Genomic DNA, 19852 nt, shown 5'->3' with positions numbered 1-19852 from the left:
CTAGCTCTTGCATTAATAATATAAGACGCTGGGCAATGTTCTCTTACTCACATCGCACAGTGTAATTTGTACATTATGAAGACCAGCTTTAATCAGTGAGTAATATTCTTGTCTCTATATCATAAGGTTGTGGACTCCAAAATGGCATTTCCTGAGGAAGTCATATTATCAGTGGTCTTGGCCATCAGATGAAACCTTAAACCAAGGATTTGTTTGCCTATTCATAAAGATGAAAAAGACCTCTTGGGACCAGAGGAAGGACTTTGCTCTGAAGCCCCGGCCAATATGCTTCCTCCGCTTGCATTAACTAGTTGTACGCCACACTGCCTGTTTATTGGGCCTTGCATTGTGCGAATTGCCTGCCAAAATAGCCCATTGGGGATGCGCTTCAGAAGGAGTAAATCACTTGCTCTGAAACGCATTGGAAGGTCTTGTGATCATGAGGAGACGAGATGTTACTGCTAAAACCCAAGGTCCCAAGCACAATCCCTCCTCCATCAATCTAGTAATCCACTTCCTGCACTAAGTCCTTCACTTATTCCAGGGCATAGCAATTCCTGGCTGACTGACATTTGATGTTCTCCTTTCCTTGCCTTGAGGGTGCTGATTCACACATTCTACAGGTGCAAGTAGCCTACTTATTATCTCTTTGCAGCGATTGTTGGCAGGGTCTTTTATGATGGGCGGGGGCAATGTAACCTCACTGTTCGTGGCCTCAGCTAATCCACGCAGGCTCAGCATCAAACAGATGACATACAGCTGCCGAGCCCCTGGGTGGTTCCCTGACCCCTCCTTAGCCGGCAGGGAGACAGAGCACCTCCAACCACAGACCTGACAGTCTGCTGGAGAGGGAGGGTGGACTCCAGACTAGCTAACCCCGGATGGACCAGAACTGCAACATTGCAGCGGTTCAAGAAGGCAGCGCATCAGGCCCTTTCACAAGGTCAATTAGGGATGGGCTTGCACTTCTGGACTTGCCAGCAACACCCACATCCGCAGAAAGATAAAGGAATCATTGAGGATGGCGATTACCATGAAGGGCTAAGACACGACACAAGTTGCTTTGACTGGGCTCATGTTACCTTGGACATAAAAGATTAAGGAGCAATTTAATTGAGGTGTTTGGGATGATTGAAGGAAATGTTGATGTAGATAGAGGGAATCTTTTAACTTTAGTGCAGGGGGGTGCAGTACTGGAGCCGTAAAGTTAGGCCCAGGCCACAAACAGTGTTATTCTTCACTGAAAGGGTAGTGGAAATCTGAATTCACTGCTCCACATCAATAGAGAATTCAAAGGCAAAATTGAATGAGTTTTGTTATAGTAGGGTACAAAATGAAATGGCAGCATCTCTGGAGAAAAGGGATGTGTGATGTTTTGGGTTGGGGGCCTTAAATCTGAGGATTGAGTGCAGACTTTTCCTTTTGCCCCAGATTCCAGCATCTGCATGCAGCCTCTTGTGCCCCAAACTGGGAACTTCCTTCTCTAAGACTTTGCCTACAAGCCAGCAGGGGGAGTGTGTTTCATTTCAATTGTTCCTCTTCCTTCTATTTTATACACAGCCATCTCCAACGGAAGAATGTTTCTTCCTGGAAACCCTGGAGGAGAACAATTATAATACCTACAAGTCCAAGGAGTACGTGGAAAGGAACTGGTACGTTGCCATTCGGAAGAATGGGAATGCCAAGCCTGGACCTAAAACGGGGGCTGGACAGAAAGCAATCCTGTTTCTTCCCATGCAAGTGACAAGCGGTTAAAAGCGGAAACACTACACACAACAGCCATCTGATTTAAACAGTTTCTGAAAGGACTGGAATAGGAGCCTGCATGGATTAGGTAGTCATTGGTCAACATCTTCAGAGTGATCACCACTGGCATAAGATGGGACCTGAAGAATATTTACCCCCTAATTTCTGCCCATGCTTTACTCTCCTTTCCTGATAACACTGACTTTCTCTAGAACCATGGAGGTTGTCGGGTCAGCGTGCACCTTCTGACTTGCCACTGACGTGTCCATCCCAGAGTGTGAGCCTTGGTAGTGATCAGCATTCAAAGGCTCCAGACAAAAAACAATCCTGGCCCAACTGGGTAATGCTTAACACAGGCATTTAACAGCAGCTCCATGGAGATTGGAATCGTGGATGCAAGTTTTGGATCATTACTTTTTTATGCCCACTACCGAAACATAGAAGGATTATTTGGATCTGCCCCAACTAAGCCTGACAGACCAGAGAAGAATCCAGGCACCTCCAGAATTGTGCAGCCTATTAACAAATCAAGTGCATATCTTCTCAACTACGGAAGGATGTGGAATGGGGGGTGTTGCCACTAGAGACCGATGGTGAGGGACTGGGAAGTTACAAAGACATTCCATAACTGACATTTAAGGACAAATTCTCTTGAGTTTTCAGCCGTAGTGAAGTAGCTGACCTCGCTATAAGGTCACTTACTCTCACAGTAATTCATTTGTAAAGATGGACACAAAAAGCTGGAGTAACTCAGCGGAACAGGCAGCATTTCTGGAGAGAAGACTTTGAGAATGAAGAAGGGTCTCGACCTGAAACGTCTCTCATTCCTTCTCTCCAGAGATGCTGCCTGTCCTGCTGTGTTACTCCAGCATTTGGTGTCTATCTTCGGTTTAAATCAGCATCTGCAGTTCCTTCCTACACAATTAATTTGTAAATCCTGGTAACTTCAGAACAATCCCTGGGATGTTGTATTATGGATTGGAAAAACACAGGCTGACTATAAACACAATTATCTGTATGTTAAATAAGTACTGCACTGTTTCCAGATCTTCAATCATTACAGGCATGTGAGCTTACTTTAAGGATTCAGATTTTAAAAACTCACCTCGTATCCGAATTTTAAAATATTGCTCATCAGTAATTGTCATTTTATTTCAGGAATCACATATTTTAAGCAGCCAACCTGAAAGATGACAGATTAATGCCAGAAATTCTGCTCACTATATTCTCTGTATCTTGTAAACATGCATTTATTCATTAATATTTGGATGAAGTCATTAAAGAAACAGTGTAAATCCAAAGGCAGTGGTTTCCTTTATGTATTCATGAATCATATTATAAAATAATTTATGATAACATTGTCTGTCACCTTATTGTGAAGACGGCGCCATGAGAGAGGGCGTGCAGCGTAGGTTTACTAGGTTAATTCCCGGAATGGTGGGACTGTCATACGTTGAAAGACTGGAGCGACTAGGCTTGTATACACTGGAATTTAGAAGGATGAGAGGGGATCTTATCGAAACGTATAAGATTATTAAGGGGTTGGACACGTTAGAGGCAGGAAACATGTTAACCAATGTTGGGGGAGTCCAGAACAAGGGGCCACTGTTTAAGAATAAGGGGTAGGCCATTTAGAAGGGAGATGAGGAAAAACTTTTTCAGTCAGAGAGTTGTAAATCTGTGGAATTCTCTGCCTCAGAAGGCAGTGGAGGCCAATTCTCTGAATGCATTCAAGAGAGAGCTAGATAGAGCTCTTAAGGATAGCGGAGTCAGGGGGTATGGGGAGAAGGCAGGAACTGATTGAGAATGATCAGCCATGATCACATTGAATGGCGGTGCTGGCTCGAAGGGCCGAATAGCCTACTCCTGCACCTATTGTCTATTGTCTATTGTCTATGATGTAACATTCCTGTATTTTCTGTTTATTAGCTCTGTGGAAATCAATTTATATTATTCAAAGTAGTTCCAATACTATTTTAAATGGTAAACATATAACCTGTTAACATATAACCAGTAACTAAAAAGTTTTTAAAAAACTGCAGTTGCTGGAAAAATGTCATATAAACAGAAAATCCTGGGGATACTCAATAGATCAGGTAGCATCTGTGGAGAAAGAGCATAAAAGATAGAAAGGTATAGCACAGAAATAGGCCCTTTGGCCCACAATGCCTGTGCACAGACATTGTGGGCCAAAGGGCCTATTTCTGTGATGCCAAGGTAACCCAATCTCATTTGCCTGATCAAGATCCATATCCCTCCACCCCCTTCATAGCAACGTGCCTATCTAAAAACTTCTTAAAAACCGCTGTTGTAAGTGCCTCTACCACAACTCCGAGCAACACATCACAGGCACCCTCCCCTATTTGTGTAAAAAAAATACTTGCCCCACGCATCTCCTTTAAACTTTGCCTCTCTCACCTTAAAAAATCAGGTGAATTTAATCATTTAAACATTTAGGTTAATAATCCTGCATCACGTGGAAACTGATTTTCAAATTATTATGCAAGATCATTGGCCTGTAATGTTAGCTGTGTTTATCTATCCACAGATGCTGACTGCTCTCCTGGGTGCCTCCAGCACTTTTTGTTTTTATTTTACTTAAGTTATAACCAGTGACCTGCTTACACCATGCCCTGCGGTTTACTGCACAACATTTACTTCTCCCACACCGCACGTGATTCCCGTGTCCAAAATGGGAAAACTGAGAATGAACCGGAGCATAGCTTGGGGCAAAAGGTAGAAACAAGGAACTGCAGTTGCTGGGTTTTTTTTTAAATCACAAAGTGCTGGAGGAACTCAGCAAGTCAAGCAATATCTCTGAAGAACATGAATAGGTGACGTTTCGGGTCAGGACCCTTCTTCAAACTCGAAACGTCACCTATGCATGTTCTCCAGAGATGTTGCCTGACCTGATGAGTTATTCCTGCATTTTGTGTCTCTTTTTATTGCTTGGTGCAACATTGCTGATATTCATTCAACCTTTAATTTACCTTTTCCTCTTTTTTAAACTGTGATCTTTGAACACCCTCAATTTATCATGTCGATCAACTTCTCACAAATGTCCCACATTTTATTTTTCTCTGTTTCTCTTTCTATTGCCATTATTATTCTTTTACTTTCTGTCTCTTTGTCAGAGTCCACAAATGGTTGCTTGATGCCCAATCCTAGGGGGTGGGATGCAAAACTCCAAGCTGACATTTCAGTGCGATATACATTCATAAGACATGGCGGCAGAATTAGACCATTCGGCCCATCAAGTCTGCTCCACTATTCTATCATGGCTAATCTATTTTTCCCACTCAACCCCATTCTCCTGCCTTCTCACCGGAACCTTTGATGCCCTTACTAATCAAGAATCTTTCAATACTCACTTAAAAAATACCCAATGACTTGGCCTCTTCCGCCATCTGTGGCAATGAATTCTATAGATTTACCACCCTCTCAATACTGAAATTCCTTTTCATCATTCTAAAGGAATGTCCTTTTACTCTGAGGCTTTGCACTCTGGTCCAAGACTCTCCCACTAATGAGGGGACAATCCAAAATGTTGTCTTTCAATTACGGTTAAAAGGTGCAATGTTTTCTCCTGTACTCTGCCCATTATTAATTTCACCCTCAAAAAAAATGAAGTGCCATTTACTTAGATTAAAACTGGCTCCACACCACAATATATTAATCTGACCCCCACCCATCTCTACACAAGAAAAAAATAATCAGGTCATTTAATTTTTTTAAACCAAGAAAAAAAACTGTCTTGAAAATGTATGTTTTAATAAAACCGCGTTGCCCCAAACAGAAGTTGCAATGGGACCTGCTGATGGAAAATAAAGTTCTTATAACGAACTTGTTACGCATCCAATGATGATTAATAGTTTCTTTTTATAAACCGTCCAGCCTCCGCGCACCTCCTTTCTCCTTACGCAAGTCTTTCGGCGCTTAAAATCAGTCACAAAGTAGTCATTTTCCGATGACCTATTAACAAATACAAAATCAGTAGAAATGAGGAACTGCAGATGCTGGTTAGCACGCAAAAGGACACAAAGTGCTGGAGTAAGTCAACCGGTCAGACAGCATCTCTGGAGAACAGGGATAGGTGACTTTATTGGGTCAAGACCTGAAATGTCACCTATTCGGGTTCTCCAGAGATGCTGCCTGACTAAACAAAAAATCTGCTCCAGTTGTGGAGAGATCCCTGCTCATTTTGCAATGTTAGCTTTAACCTCTATTCAAAATGGGCACCGCTATTTGTAATCACTTACATTGTTTTTCATGTTTGGTACATGGCAGTTTGTGATCATGAAAGCTAACCCACATAGGTAGTTTTTGAAGTCATGATTTGTAAGTTTGCAGATGATAGCGAAGTGGGTGGCCTCGGAGATGGTGAAGATAGTTATCAAAAATTGCAGCAGTGTCTTGACAAGTTGGGCAAGTGGGCTGTGGAATGTTTAATTGAGTTTAATGCAGATAAATGCGAGGTGTTTTATTCTATGAAGTCAAACCAGGGCAGGATTCTCACAGTCAATGGCAGACCCCTGGAGAGTGTTGGGGAGTAGAGGGATCTAGGAGTGCAGGTACATCGTTCTTTGAAAGTGGCACCACTGGCAGATAGGGTGGTCAAGAAGGCTTTCGGTGCATTGGCCTTCATCAGTCAGGGTACAAAGTAGAGAAGTTGGGATGTTATGTTACAATTGTACAAGATATTGGTGAGGACGCATTTGAAGTATTGTGTTCAGTTTTGGCCAGCATGTTCTAGGAAGGACATTGTGAAGTTGGTGAGAGAGCAGATAAGATTTACAAGGATGTTGCCAGGACTTGAGGGCCTGAGCTCTCGGGAGAGGCTGGACAGCCTAGGTCTTTATTCCTTGAAGTGCACAAGGATGAGGGGGTGATCATGTCGAGGTGTATAAGGTCATGATGGGAATACATAGGGTGAATGTGCAGAGTCTTTTACCCAGAGTAGAGTACCCAGAGTTCAAGGAATCAGGAAGCCGAGGACATAGGTTTAAGATGAGCGGAGAAGTTCATTCCGTTGGGTTGTAAGCTACTCAAGGAAAATATGAGGTGCTGTTCCTCCAGTTTGCATGTAGTCTCACACGGGCAGCGAAAGAGACCCAGGATAGAAAGGTTGGAATGGAAAGGGAAGTTGTGGACTACGGAAATGACAGAGACCCTGCATTTGGAAAAAATAAGATTTGCCTTAATCGACAAACCTGAGTTATTTTTAAAAATATGGTCTCCATTTATTGAATTTTTAGAAAAGTAAATGGGTTTGGCACAGGACTAAAATAAAAATTGTAAATTAAAAGTTGAAACTTGAGTTAGGGGTTGGATGTACAACTGTGGTTATTGTCTCCCGGATCTACTCCCTTTAATTTTTATAGTTAGATCCTTTTTTTTAATTTTTTTTTTTTAACCCTCTTATTCTCTCTCCCCAAGTTTATAGTTTTTTTTAATTTATTTTTACTTTCTCTCTTCAAAAATTTAAAAATTGAAGCTATGTAAGAACTCTGTAACAAATGTGTTTTTTTATTTCTATTTGTACATATGCTTTTCAAAAATTTTAAAAAAAAGAAAGAAAAAAAAAGAAAGGGAAGTTGAAATGGTGAGCAACTGGGATACCCAGCAGGCCTTGGCGAACCGATCACAAGTATTCATCAAAATGGTTGACTGCTCTACATGACATAGTCTGCAGGGTAGCTTACAACCCAACATTATGAACATTGAAGGTAGACACAAAATGCTGGAGTAACTCAGCGGGTCAGGCAGCATCCAGGAGAGAAGGAATGGGTGACGTTTCGGGTCGAGACCCTTCTTCAGACTGATGTCAGGGGAGGGGGCGGGACAAAGATAGGATGTAGTCGGAGACAGGAAGAATAGTAGGAGAACTGGAAAGGGGGAGGGGATAGAGAGGTGAAGCAGGGACTACCTGAAGTGGGAGAAGTCAATGTTCATACCGCTGTGGTGTAAACTGCCCAAGTGAAATATGAGGTGCTGTTCCTCCAATTTGATTTTAAGACCACTTTATTAACCAGACAACTCTCAGCAACTGGGACATGCTGTTTATTCGATAATGGGCCATCTGAAAGTGACTGCTGTATGACTGATTTAAGGGAGTGTAATTTAAGTTGAGGGAGCATTGAAGAGAATCACCTAATCACAAATTAGGTTGAAAGAAAGATCACTGACCTGTAACTTGACCACTGTTTTCATCTTCATTGATGCTGCTCGAGTCTTTTTGTGTGTCTGACATTTTCTGGTTTCATTCTTTAATGTACATTAAGCAACTTGTATTTATCACAGTCACAGCATGGTCATAGTGTAGATGAAGATCTTTCCATGTGTCTATATGGTCCCGACTCCCTGTACAAACAACCTGGCTGGTTCACTACCAATTCTCTTCCTTTGACCGCACAAATTATTTTCTCTCCAATACTTAGGCAGCCCCCTTTTCAAGACTAAAACTAAATTTGCCTTCATTACTGCACTTTTAAGCACATTCCAGACTCTAGCAATTTATACCGTAGAAAATGAGGGGTGATATTATAGAGGTGTACAACATTGTGAGAGGAATAGGTCGGTTAAACGCAGAGTCTCTTGCCCATGGTAGGGGAATTGAAAACCAGATGACATAGGTTTCAGGTGAGGGGAGAAAGAATTAATAGGAATCTGAGGGATAACTTTTTTACACAAAGGGTGGTGGGTGTATGGAACAAGCTGCCGGAGGAGGTAATTGAGGCAGGTACAATCGCAATGTTTAAGAACTATTTAGACAGGAACGTGGATAGGATTAGTTTAGAGGGATATGTTTTCAGGCTGTAAGACTATGACTCAAAATGATTTAACTCTTTTCATTAAAAGAACATGAAGGCCAGTCTTCTTCTCAAGGCACTGATGGCCGGTTCATAAGCACCTGCCAACCTATGGTGTCTTCCTGGTCTTTGTTACAGAGGTCTGTACTGCACACAGTGCAGGAGAAGAAGCCTTGGCCATGAAGCCTATGTAGCTAAGATTTTTCTACCACCACTATACTGGACTACACTGTATTGCAGGATACATATCACACTGGTATTCAGTGCAATAGTGAAAGAGATATCCCTGGAAAATTGACATAAACTACAATGAAGAGGAGAAAATCTAGCCAAACATTATGTAGAAACAAAGAACTGCAGCTGATGGTTTACAAAAAAAAGTCACAAAGTGCTGGAGAAACTTAGTGGGTCAGGCAGTGGGTGTGGAATACCTCAGCAGGTCAGGCATCATCCCTGGAGAATGAGAATAATTGATCTATTTTTCTCTCTCAACTCCGTTCTCCTGCCTTTGCCCCATAACATTTGACACCCTTACTAATCAAGAGGTATCCGGAAGAAGGGTTCCAACTTGAAACTTCATCATTCATTTTCTCCAAGGACCTTGTCCACTGAGCTACTCCTGGAATTTATGCCTTTTTTTAGCCAAACATTGTGTGTTGTCAAATCTTAGACAATAGACAATAGACACTAGGTGCAGTAGGAGGCCATGCAGGTCTTCGAGCCAGCACCGCCATTCAATATGATCATGGCTGATCATTCTCAATCAGTACCCCGTTCCTGCCTTCTCCCCATACCCCCTGACTCCGCTATCCTTAAGAGCTCTATCTAGCTCTCTCTCCTTAAGAGCTCAATCTAGCTCTCTTCGCCTTGATCCGAATATAATAAACACACTCCAAGGACTCTGAATACAAACAGTTTTATTCTGCCATTCCTTTGTATTCAGTATCCTTGGAGTGTGTTTATTATATTCGATCAAGGCGAGGATCTGACATGTATCCCTCCACCTAATCCTAGAGCTTATCCTTCTATAGGGAGGCCACGGTGGCACAGCAGTAGAGTTGCTGCCTTACAGCACTTGCAGCGCCGGAGACCCGGGTTCGATCCCGACTACGGGTGCTGTCTGTACGGAGTTTGTACTTTCACCCCTTGACTGCGTGGGTTTTCTCCAAGATCTTCGGTTTCGTCCCACACTCGAAAGACGTGCAGGTTGGCTTGGTGTATGTGTAAATTGTCCCCAGTGTGTGTAGATAGTGTTAATATGCGGGGATCGCTGGTCGGTGCGGACTCGGTGGGCCGAATGGCCTGTTTCCGCGCTGTATCTCTAAACTAAACTAAACTAAACTATACCTTTCTTCCTCATCTATTCTTCCGGCTTTCCCATGAATGCACTAATGCTAGTTACTTTATTTTCTCTCTGTGGATGCAAACTTCACGCACTCCCCTGTAAAGGACCTAAATTCTTTATTGCTAACAATCTGAGTTGGGACATAGCTAAGTCTCACCCCTGTTTTGTACAGAAACATGTAATAACAGCTTGAATGGTTAGGAGGTGATACAATTCGATTTGCACTCCTATGTTATTCATCCTAAATGATACATCCGCAAAATCAATCACAAAGCAATCATTTTCTGGTGGCCCATTATTGAAAAAATGGTCTGCCCCCATTGCTGAGTGAATGTACTTATGTGGTGCTGAAACCCAATGTAAACATCCAACTATTTTGCTTGGGGCTCAGATGGCAGCATCCATGTCCTTCTCCAGGGATCTGATACACCAGCCTAGTACTGAGGAAGTACTGCATTGCTGAAAGTGGCATGTTTGATGTGAGAGGGTGTGGTTGTGCAAGGTGCAGTCAGAGTAGTTCAGATGAATGATTCTAAATAAGTGACTGCAGTTCATCATGCAGATGGTACCCATTGCCGCTGCTGTGAAGAAAACACATGTTTAAGACAGTGAATGAGTTATCACTTGATCCCAGAATAGGCCTAGATAGAGTGGATGTGGAGAGGGTGTTTGCATTAGTGGAAGAGTCTGGGACCAGAGAGCACAGCCTCAGAATAAAAGGTCACACCTTTAGAATGGAGATGAGGGGAAATTTCTTTGGTCAGAGGGTGGCAAATCTGTGGAATTCTTTGCCACAGACTGCTGTGGAGGCCAAGTCATAAGGTGTTTTTTAAAGCAGATATTGATAGGTTCTTGATTAGTAAGGGTGTCAAATGTTATGGGGCGAAGGCAGGAGAATGGGGTTGAGAGGGAAAAATAGATCAGCCATGATCAAATGGCAGAGCAGACTCGATAGGCCCAATGGCCTAATTCTGCTCCTGTGTCAAATTAACTTATGAGAATGTCATCAGGCTTCTTGTGTTGTGCTAAAGCTGCATTCTACTGCAGATGACCACTATAAATTGCCCCCAGTGTGTAGGGAGTGGATGCGAAAATGCGATTACACAGAACTAGTATGAACGGGTGATCGATGGTCAGTCTGGACTTAGTGGGCCGAATGCCCTGTTTCCATGCTATTTCTCTAAACTGAGCTAAGCTAAGTATAAACTAAGTCTGTTTACCCAAAACAGATGAGATGATCCACAAATAGTGACCGTTAGTATAAGTAGTCAGCAATAATTCCATTCAGGAGCGTGGAAGAGTGGTCTTCAACCAAAGCATGCTTAGAATGTAGAACCTGCAACTCATGGTGTGTCAGTCGGAGGTAACAAAAACCAAAAGGGGGTTAATGGGCATGTGAGAGGGGATCGGTGCCACAGGTGTAAAGGCAAAGAGAATAGGATTGACGGGATTGCTCTTCCAGGATTTGTCATAGACCCCCCTAGGTAACTATAAGCAGTGGAGCAATTAATGAAGAATAGTGTAGACATTTTAGGGAAAAGGCTAACTCAATTCATGTTGGCAAAATGAATCGAAGGATACATGGATGGGGTTAGACAAGGTTCTCTTACAAAATAAACTCCAGCATGGATGTTACTGGCCAAATGGACTGCTTCTGAGTGAGTATTCTCCATCAACTCGGCACGGTGGCACAATGGGAGAGTTGCTACCTTACAGAGCATACAGTGCTAGAGACCTGGGTTTGATCCCGACTGCGGGTGCTGCCTCAATGGGGTTTGTATAATCTCCCCAGCTTGGTATAAATGTAAATTGTCCCTGTATGTGTAGGATAGTTTTAATGTGTGGGGATCGCTAGTTGGCGCAGACTCGGTGGGTCGAAGAGTCTGTTTTGCGCTGTATCATATCATATCATATCATATATATACAGCCGGAAACAGGCCTTTTCGGCCCTCCAAGTCCGTGCCGCCCAGCGATCCCCGTACATTAACACTATCCTACACCCACTAGGGACAATTTTTACATTTACCCAGCCAATTAACCTACATACCTGTACGTCTTTGGAGTGTGGGAGGAAACCGAAGATCTCGGAGAAAACCCACGCGGGTCACGGGGAGAACGTACAAACTCCTTACAGTGCAACACCCGTAGTCAGGATCGATCCTGAGTCTCCGGCGCTACATTCGCTGTAAAGCAGCAACTCTACCGCTGCGCTACCGTGCCGCAAACTAAACCAAAGATTATAGAGCAGAGCAAGATAGACCACTCGACCCAAAAAAACGTAGTATGTCATGGCGCCATTTTAGTAGGCAGAAACTTGCAGAAACATTTTAAAAGAAAAATAACAAAAATCTGTGAATTGATAGATTAGATATATTCTGGGTTTTTATGGTATCATCACACATACTGTTCCCCCAAAACACTGATTACACTGCGAGATGCATAACGGAAGGTGGGTTTTGCCTACTAAAATGGCGGACGTTACGCTCCTTTGCGTACTTCATTTGGGTATAGGCGATTTCGGCGGAGTGGTTCATCTTGCTCCTCTTGTATCTTTGCTCTAAACTAAACTAAACTAAACAAAACATGCAGGGGTGCTGAACAATATGCATTTAAAAACTGTAGTACTCTATCCAGTGTTTATTTAAATAAAATTAAAAAATTTAATTTATTCATATACTCTTGACTTGCAGTTTTAAGATAATGGAAAGTCTCTTGAGCTATGTGGCTGGTCCAGTAGCTTGTATTTCTGTGGTTGTTCCAGCTGAGTTACCAGTCAATGGTGATCCTGACCTCCAGGATGTTGAGTACCTTAGCGGGAAAGACAGAATTTGCATTCATGAAACACCTTTAACAACCTGAGGCTATGTCAAAGCACTTTCCACTCAACTCAACACACATGAAGTGTAAACAAAAAAGGGCACAAAGCGCTGGAGTAACTCAACGGTTTAGGCAGAACATGAATAGTTGATGTTTCGGTTCGGGACCATTCTTCAGACTGTTTCTTCAATTCAGTCTGAAGAAGGGTCCCAGCCCAAAACATCACCTATCCATGTTCTCCAGGGATGCTGCTCAACCGGTTGAGTTAGTCCAGCACTTTGTGTCCTTTTTTTTTGGTAATCTAGCATCAGTAGTACCTTGTTTCAACATATGAAGTGTAATTGCCTCAGAAACATCAGTCGACATAGCAGCCAATTTGCACCCACAACATGATAACGACTAGACCTTCAGAAATAGATGTTGATTGAGGGCCAGATAGCCTGAGAAAACATGGAAGGGGAGATAAATCTCAGTTAACATCCCAGCTGAAAAACAATACCTCCAGCCATGCAGTACCCATCCCCTTATGCACTAGATCTTATGCTCATATCTGGAGCATGTCTCTAATTCTTTAACTTTCTGACTCACAGGTGGAAATGAAACTAGCGGATACTGGGGGATAACCTCTTAGTTTGGAACTTCAGGGCAGCAAAAGAGTGTGGTATCCGTGTGCTCACCTTTTTCCCAACCAGAAATTTAAAAAAAGATGGCAGCCCTGGTTTTGATTTCTACCCACTAATACCAACTTTGGCTGATGATTGAACAGCAGTTGGAAGAATCATTGTCCCCTAACATTCAACTACCTGGATCTAGGTACCCACCAAGAGAATCGTCAGTCGGTCGGTTTTTAGTGCTGCCCAGGCAGTGGCCAGGGAGTGGGAACCCGCCGTGTGTCAATATGTTCATAAAAGGAGGAAAGAAAATGCAGAAGAATGGTCCCAATTCGAAACTCCACCTAACCATTTTCTCCAAAGATGGTACCTGGCCAGCTGAGTTACTCCAGCACTCTGTGTCTTTTTTCATTTGTAAACCAGCATCTGCAGTTCCTTGTGTCTAATGACAATCAATGCCACTATGGTGGCGCAGCAGTAGAGTTGTTGCTTGTCAGTGATGATAGAGACCCAGGTTCGATCCTGACTACGGGTGCAATCTGTATGGAATTTGTACGTTCTCCCTGTGACTGCGTCGTTTTTCCTCGGGTGCTCCGGATTCCTCCCACACTCCAAAGACGTACAGGTTTGTAGAATAATTGGCTGGGTAAAATTGTAAATTGTCCCTAATGTGTGTAGAATAGTGTTAGTGTGCGAGGATTGCTGGCCGGCGCGGACTTGGTGGGCCGAAGGGCCTGTTTCTGTGCTGTATCTCTAAACTAAACCAATGACTGTCAATAAAAGTTTTGTTTCATTTTAACTCGGCGAAGCAGTTATTCTAATCATATATTTAAAATATTTTAACATAAACCCTGCCAGTCTAAGTAAAATAAAGCACTTGCTTTTTTTTTGCATCACATCTGCCTAAATACTAACATAATATTCATGTTATTCTAGAGGCTCTTTTGTTTGAAACCACCTTCAGGTTAATGAAAGGGTTAAGCTGTTGCAAAGTGCTTCAGGAAGCCTGCTGGCCCCAGGGTACAGTAAGAGCAGGAAGGGAGTCATTAGCTGTAAACTGACATGGTATTACTTCCTTCTGGATTACTGTTTAAGGAGGGCAGGAATTTGAGCCCTGTCACTACCACAGTAAAGTAATTTGGCAAGCATGTGTCAGCACTGACAGCAAAGAAGCCTCTTGTGGTTTTAGCGAGCTGCTGTGCATTGACAATCATATATTTATACGTCTGGTCAAGGTCTATACTTTACTATTTGGAAGTTCTGGCCTTCCGTTTCTTTCAACTACTGTCATTTAGATGTCACCTAATGTAACGGTAATCTATGATCTGTGGGCCTCTGAATTTGACCTTGATGAGTCTGAGTTGCTTCCGGGAATAAAAATGCAACATCAAGAATGTGTCATTAGGACTCTCCTTATGGTTCATTGGGCAAGTACAGCAAATGGCCAAGTGCTGTGGATCCATACCCTCCAAGGCCGCTGACTGAGATGATTACTTTTATTTATTTTTAACTTTAATTTCTTCATGGGCGATGGTCATCATTAGCATTTATTGTCCATCCTTAACAGCTTTCAAAGTAAATAGTTTGTGGAGTGAACTACATAGCTGGCGCACTGGATTCAAATACAGGCTAAAGTAGATTAATTCAATAGATTTTGTTCCCTAAAGGACATATGAAGGGGATGGATTTTTACAGCAATCCGGTCAATTAATGGTCACTACTGATAGAGCATCAGAGAAAAAACTGGATCACAAGAGAGCCTAATGTGGAAACTTTCGCACATATAAGTGACACTGGCATTACTAATCAGACAACATTTGCTGTTAATGTTTGTTTACTTAATATTGTGGGTTCGACCTCTGTCCTACAACCTCCACAATTAAGACAGGAATCTCCACAAATTTCCCAAATTCTTGGGAAACAATCTCATCAATGAATAACATTTAACCTGCATAACTTTCTACCTCCTTCACTCCTGAATAGCGAATGCACGCAACTTAATGACTTTGATTTTGGACAAAAGTATTGAGCTGGCAAAAGCAGATCAAAGGCCTAATGTTGCTCTGAATGACTTTCCCTTTTATTGATCACAATGGAAATGAAAATTGAACTGCATATGTAATGGGTGTCTGACCCAATATTGACTATGTTCTTCTGTCCCCAAGGGAAAAAGTTGGCCACATTATCTTTAAAACAGCCTTTAGTTTGGGTCGTGTTGACACGATTCCCTGTCCAAAATGTGTCTTCGTCCACTATTTTCTGTGGTACTTTTGCGTTTGTGAACTGCACTGCAGGCAATACAGGATACACTTAGTCTTAGAGCACCAAAGGGCAGGTCTATTTATTGCAACAGGAGACTCTCAACTGAACATAATGCATTACACAGACAAAGCTGCAGCAAATAACCACATAACTCAGTTCCTTGATTAGCAGTAAGCCCCATCAACCTTTAAATTACAATTACATTTAACAGCTGATGCACATGAGCCACAACCAACATATGCCACATTCTCTTTAACCAAGTACAAGGAAATAATTTCACTCAATACAATAGACAATAGACAATAGGTGCAGGAGTAGGCCATTCAGCCCTTCGAGCCAGCACCGCCATTCAATGCGATCATGGCTGATCACTCTCAATCAGTACCCCGTTCCTGCCTTCTCCCCATACCCCCTCACTCCGCTATCCTTAAGAGCTCTATCCAGCTCTCTCTTGAAAGCATCCAACGAACTGGCCTCCACTACCTTCTGAGGCAGAGAATTCCACACCTTCACCACCCTCTGACTGAAAAAGTTCTTCCTCATCTCCGTTCTAAATGGCCTACCCCTTATTCTTAAACTGTGGCCCCTTGTTCTGGACTCCCCCAACATTGGGAACATGTTATCTGCCTCTAATGTGTCCAATCCCCTAATTATCTTATATGTTTCAATAAGATCCCCCCTCATCCTTCTAAATTCCAGTGTATACAAGCCCAATCGCTCCAGCCTTTCAACATACGACAGTCCCGCCATTCCGCGAGGACAAAGAGGACATAGGTTTAAGGTGATGGGGAAACAATTTAATAGGAATCTGAGAGGTAATCGTTTCACACAAAGGGTGGTGGGTTTATGGAACAAGCTGCCAGAGGAGGTAGTTGAGGCTGGGATATTTAAGAAACAGTTCGACAGGTACATGGATAGGAAATGTTTGGAGGACTATGAGCCAAATGCAGGCAGGTGGGACTAGTGTAGCTGGGACATGTTGGCTGGTGTAGGCAAGTTGGGCCGAAGGGCCTGTTTCCACACTCTATCACTCTATGACGCTATGATTCTATAACTCTAGTTGAAGTCCGAAACCAACACATTTGCAGTGTTCTAGATTGTATAGAATTAGAAGTCTTTGGCTAGACTTTGCCATTCAGTCAAATATCCTTGTTTAACAAATCTTTTTAAAACGTGTAAATCCTGCATACGTTGAAACTGCTAACTGCTGACAACTGTGGGATAAATCTAAACAAATGGAAGAGAAACACCTTTTATGGTTCTTTCAGAATATGCCAAAGTGCTTTAAGGCAAGTTGGGATATTCTAAAATAACCATAAAAGGTGTTTTTCTTCCATTTGTTTAGATTTATCCCACAATTGAGATTCTTTAGAAGTGTGGTCTATGTATTAATGTAGCAGCCTGAGTGCACACAGCAAAGTTAAAGACCCAATCTATTTCAGCGAAGATAGACACATACACCTGGAGTAACTCAGAGAGTCAGGCAGTATCTCTGAAGAAAAGGAATAGGTGATGTTCCGGGATGAGACACTTCTTCAGACCATCCGAAACGTTACCTGTTCATTTTCTCTCGAGATGTTGCCTGACCCGCTAAGTTACTCCAGCTTTTTGTGTCGATCTTTGGTGTAAACCAGCATCTGCAGTTCCTTCCTACACATAATCTATTTCAGTACGTTTCATAACGAACAAATAGAGGGGCAGTAACTTCTTTGAAATGGCACAGTGAAACTCCAATAACCTGCCGTCTGATTATATGGTAATTCTGTAATCTGGCATCTCTCTCACTCATTAGCCCAGAATGTGAGCCCATGGGTCCAGAGTGCAGCCAGAGCTAGGGTTCACACTGTGGGCCAGGAGTAAAGTCAGAGCCAGGGTTCACACTGTGGGCCAGGAGTAAAGCCAGAGCCAGGAATCACACTGTGGGCCAGGGATGTGGTCTGATCTGGGGCTGGGGTGTGAAATACCAGGGAGCAGGAAAGCAGGTAGCCTTGTGGCCGGAGCTGGGGTCCAGAGTACTTGCATATTTCTTGCTCTATTTAAACTCACTTTGTACACTTTGTAACATGTAAAAATAAATCATAGAGTCATACAGTATTGAATCAGACCCTTCAGCCCAACTTGCCCACATCCACCAACATGTCCCATCTATACTAGTCCCACCTGCCTGCAATTGCCTATATCCCTCTGACATATCCGTTCCTATCCATGTACCTATCCAAATGTCTTTTAAATGTTGCAATGGTACCTGCCTCAACTACCTCTTCTGGCAGCTCGTTTCATATACCCACCACCCTCTGTGTGAAAAAGTTGCCCCTCAGGTTCCAGTTAAATCTTTCCCCTCTCACTGTAAACCTATGCCCTCTGGTTCTTGATTCCCTGACTCTGAGTAAAAGACGATGTGCATCAACCCTATCTATTCCCCTCATGATCTTTTACACCTCCATATGATCACCCCTCATCCCCTGCGCTCCGAGGAATAATGCCCTAGCCTGCAGAACTTCTCCCTATAGCTCAAGCCCTCAAGTCCTGGCAAATGAAATGAAAGTATGTGGCACACCGGTAGAGTTGCTGCCTTACAGCTCCATAGCCCGGGTTCCTGGGTTCGATCCTGACTACAGGCACTGTCTATACGGAGTTTGTACACTCTCCCCGTGACCTGCGTGGGTTTTCTCTGAGATCTCCGGTTTCCTCCCACACGCCAAAGATGTACAGGTTTGTAGGTTAATTGGCTTGGTATAAATGTAAATTGTACCCGATGTTGGGGAAGTCCAGAACAAGGGGTCACAGTTTAAGGATAAGGGGGAAGTCTTTTAGGACCGAGATGAGAACGTTTTTTTTCACACAGAGAGTGGTGAATCTGTGGAATTCTCTGCCACAGAAGGTAGTTGAAGCCAGTTCATTGGCTATATTTAAGAGGGAGTTAGATGTGGCCCTGGTGGCTAAAGGGATCAGGGGGTATGGAGAGAAGGCAGGTACGGGATACTGAGTTGGATGATCAGCCATGATCATATTGAATGGCGGTGCAGGCTCGAAGGGCCGAATGGCCTACTCCTGCACCTATTTTCTATGTCTATGTTTCTATGTCCCTGTGTGTGTGTTTGGTAGTGTTAATGTGCGGGGATCGTTGGTTGGTGAGGACTCAGTGGGCCGAAGGGCCTGTTTCCGTGCTGTATCTCTAAAACTAAAAGAAAATAGATATTAAATGTGTAACATTTAACCGTACGGAAAAATCACTAATCCAGCACCACCAAAGTCCCAAAGGTGTCGAGTTACTGGAGTTTCACTGTGCTGTGAGATCTCCTACCTCTGCATCAGAGAGCAGAGACACTCAAATGTTGTAATTCTGAACTAACTGAGAGGAGACAGATAAAGAAAATCCAAGCACATCGTAGGACTTGAAATGATTGGTGAAACTATTGGTAAGATTTAATATTTATTTATGTTATTGCATAATTCCCTCTCATTCAATTGCAGTTTTTCAATTGAATTATTGCACCACTAGAGGGAGCATGAGAGATGTTGCTGAGATAATTCAATGGCATCCCACACAAACCTAATTCCAGTTCCATCCATAGATTTTTTTTAAATTTCCAAAAATAAACTTAATACAGATTTAAAAATATATACGAAACAAGACCCGTGCAAAAACTCTTCTGACATTGTCTGTAGAGAAAAACGTAGAGATACAGCGCCGAAAGAGGCCCTTCAGCCCACTGAGTCCGTGCCAACCAGCGAGCACCATGTACACTAGCACTACCCCACACGCTATGAACGATTTACAAATTTACCAAAGCCAATTAACTTACAAACTTGTACGCCTTTGGAGTGTGGGAGGGAACCAGAGCAGCCGGAGAAAACCCACGCAGGTCACAGGGGGAATGTACAAAGTCCGTACAGACAGCACCCGTAGTCAGGATCAAACCCAGGTCTCTGACGCTGTAAGGCAGCAACTTTACTGCTGCGCACTGTGCCACCGTCATTCTTTACATTAATTAGTGTCACATTTGGTGGTGTTCGCAACTACCCTTAAATCAAACACCCTTGCCACTCATGTGGTCCCCTGAGGAGATATCCCTCCCTCTGTTTGAGGGGTGTCTTCACTGGCCTCCTCTCAATGTCCCGCAGCGGGAGGAACCTAGACAGTGGTAGTCCCCCCCACCCCCTTCCCCCCACATCCACAGATCACACAGGCAACCTTTCCAGCAGGAAACACCAAAAACAGCCATCAGGAACAATTACCCAGGCTCGTTATTCTTCATCGT

General features: G+C 43.1%; 1 protein-coding gene across 2 annotated transcripts in view; it reads left to right on the top strand.

Annotated features, from left to right (window-relative positions):
• The window catches only part of LOC144599930 (fibroblast growth factor 1-like), a 43684-nt gene extending 40683 nt beyond the window's left edge, over positions 1-3001 (top strand). For both annotated transcript variants that reach the window (XM_078411195.1, XM_078411196.1), the window contains exon 4: positions 1561-3001. In XM_078411195.1, coding sequence (XP_078267321.1) covers positions 1561-1755 — 195 coding nt within the window. In that variant the 3' untranslated portion in view covers positions 1756-3001. The remainder of the gene's footprint in view (positions 1-1560) is intronic.
• Positions 3002-19852: the final 16851 nt, after the last annotated feature.

The sequence above is a fragment of the Rhinoraja longicauda genome, chromosome 14 (assembly GCF_053455715.1).
Source record: "Rhinoraja longicauda isolate Sanriku21f chromosome 14, sRhiLon1.1, whole genome shotgun sequence".
NCBI lineage: Eukaryota > Metazoa > Chordata > Chondrichthyes > Rajiformes > Arhynchobatidae > Rhinoraja > Rhinoraja longicauda.
The sequence above is the reverse complement of the archived record's forward strand: the minus strand, read 5'-3'. Positions and strand labels throughout refer to the sequence as shown.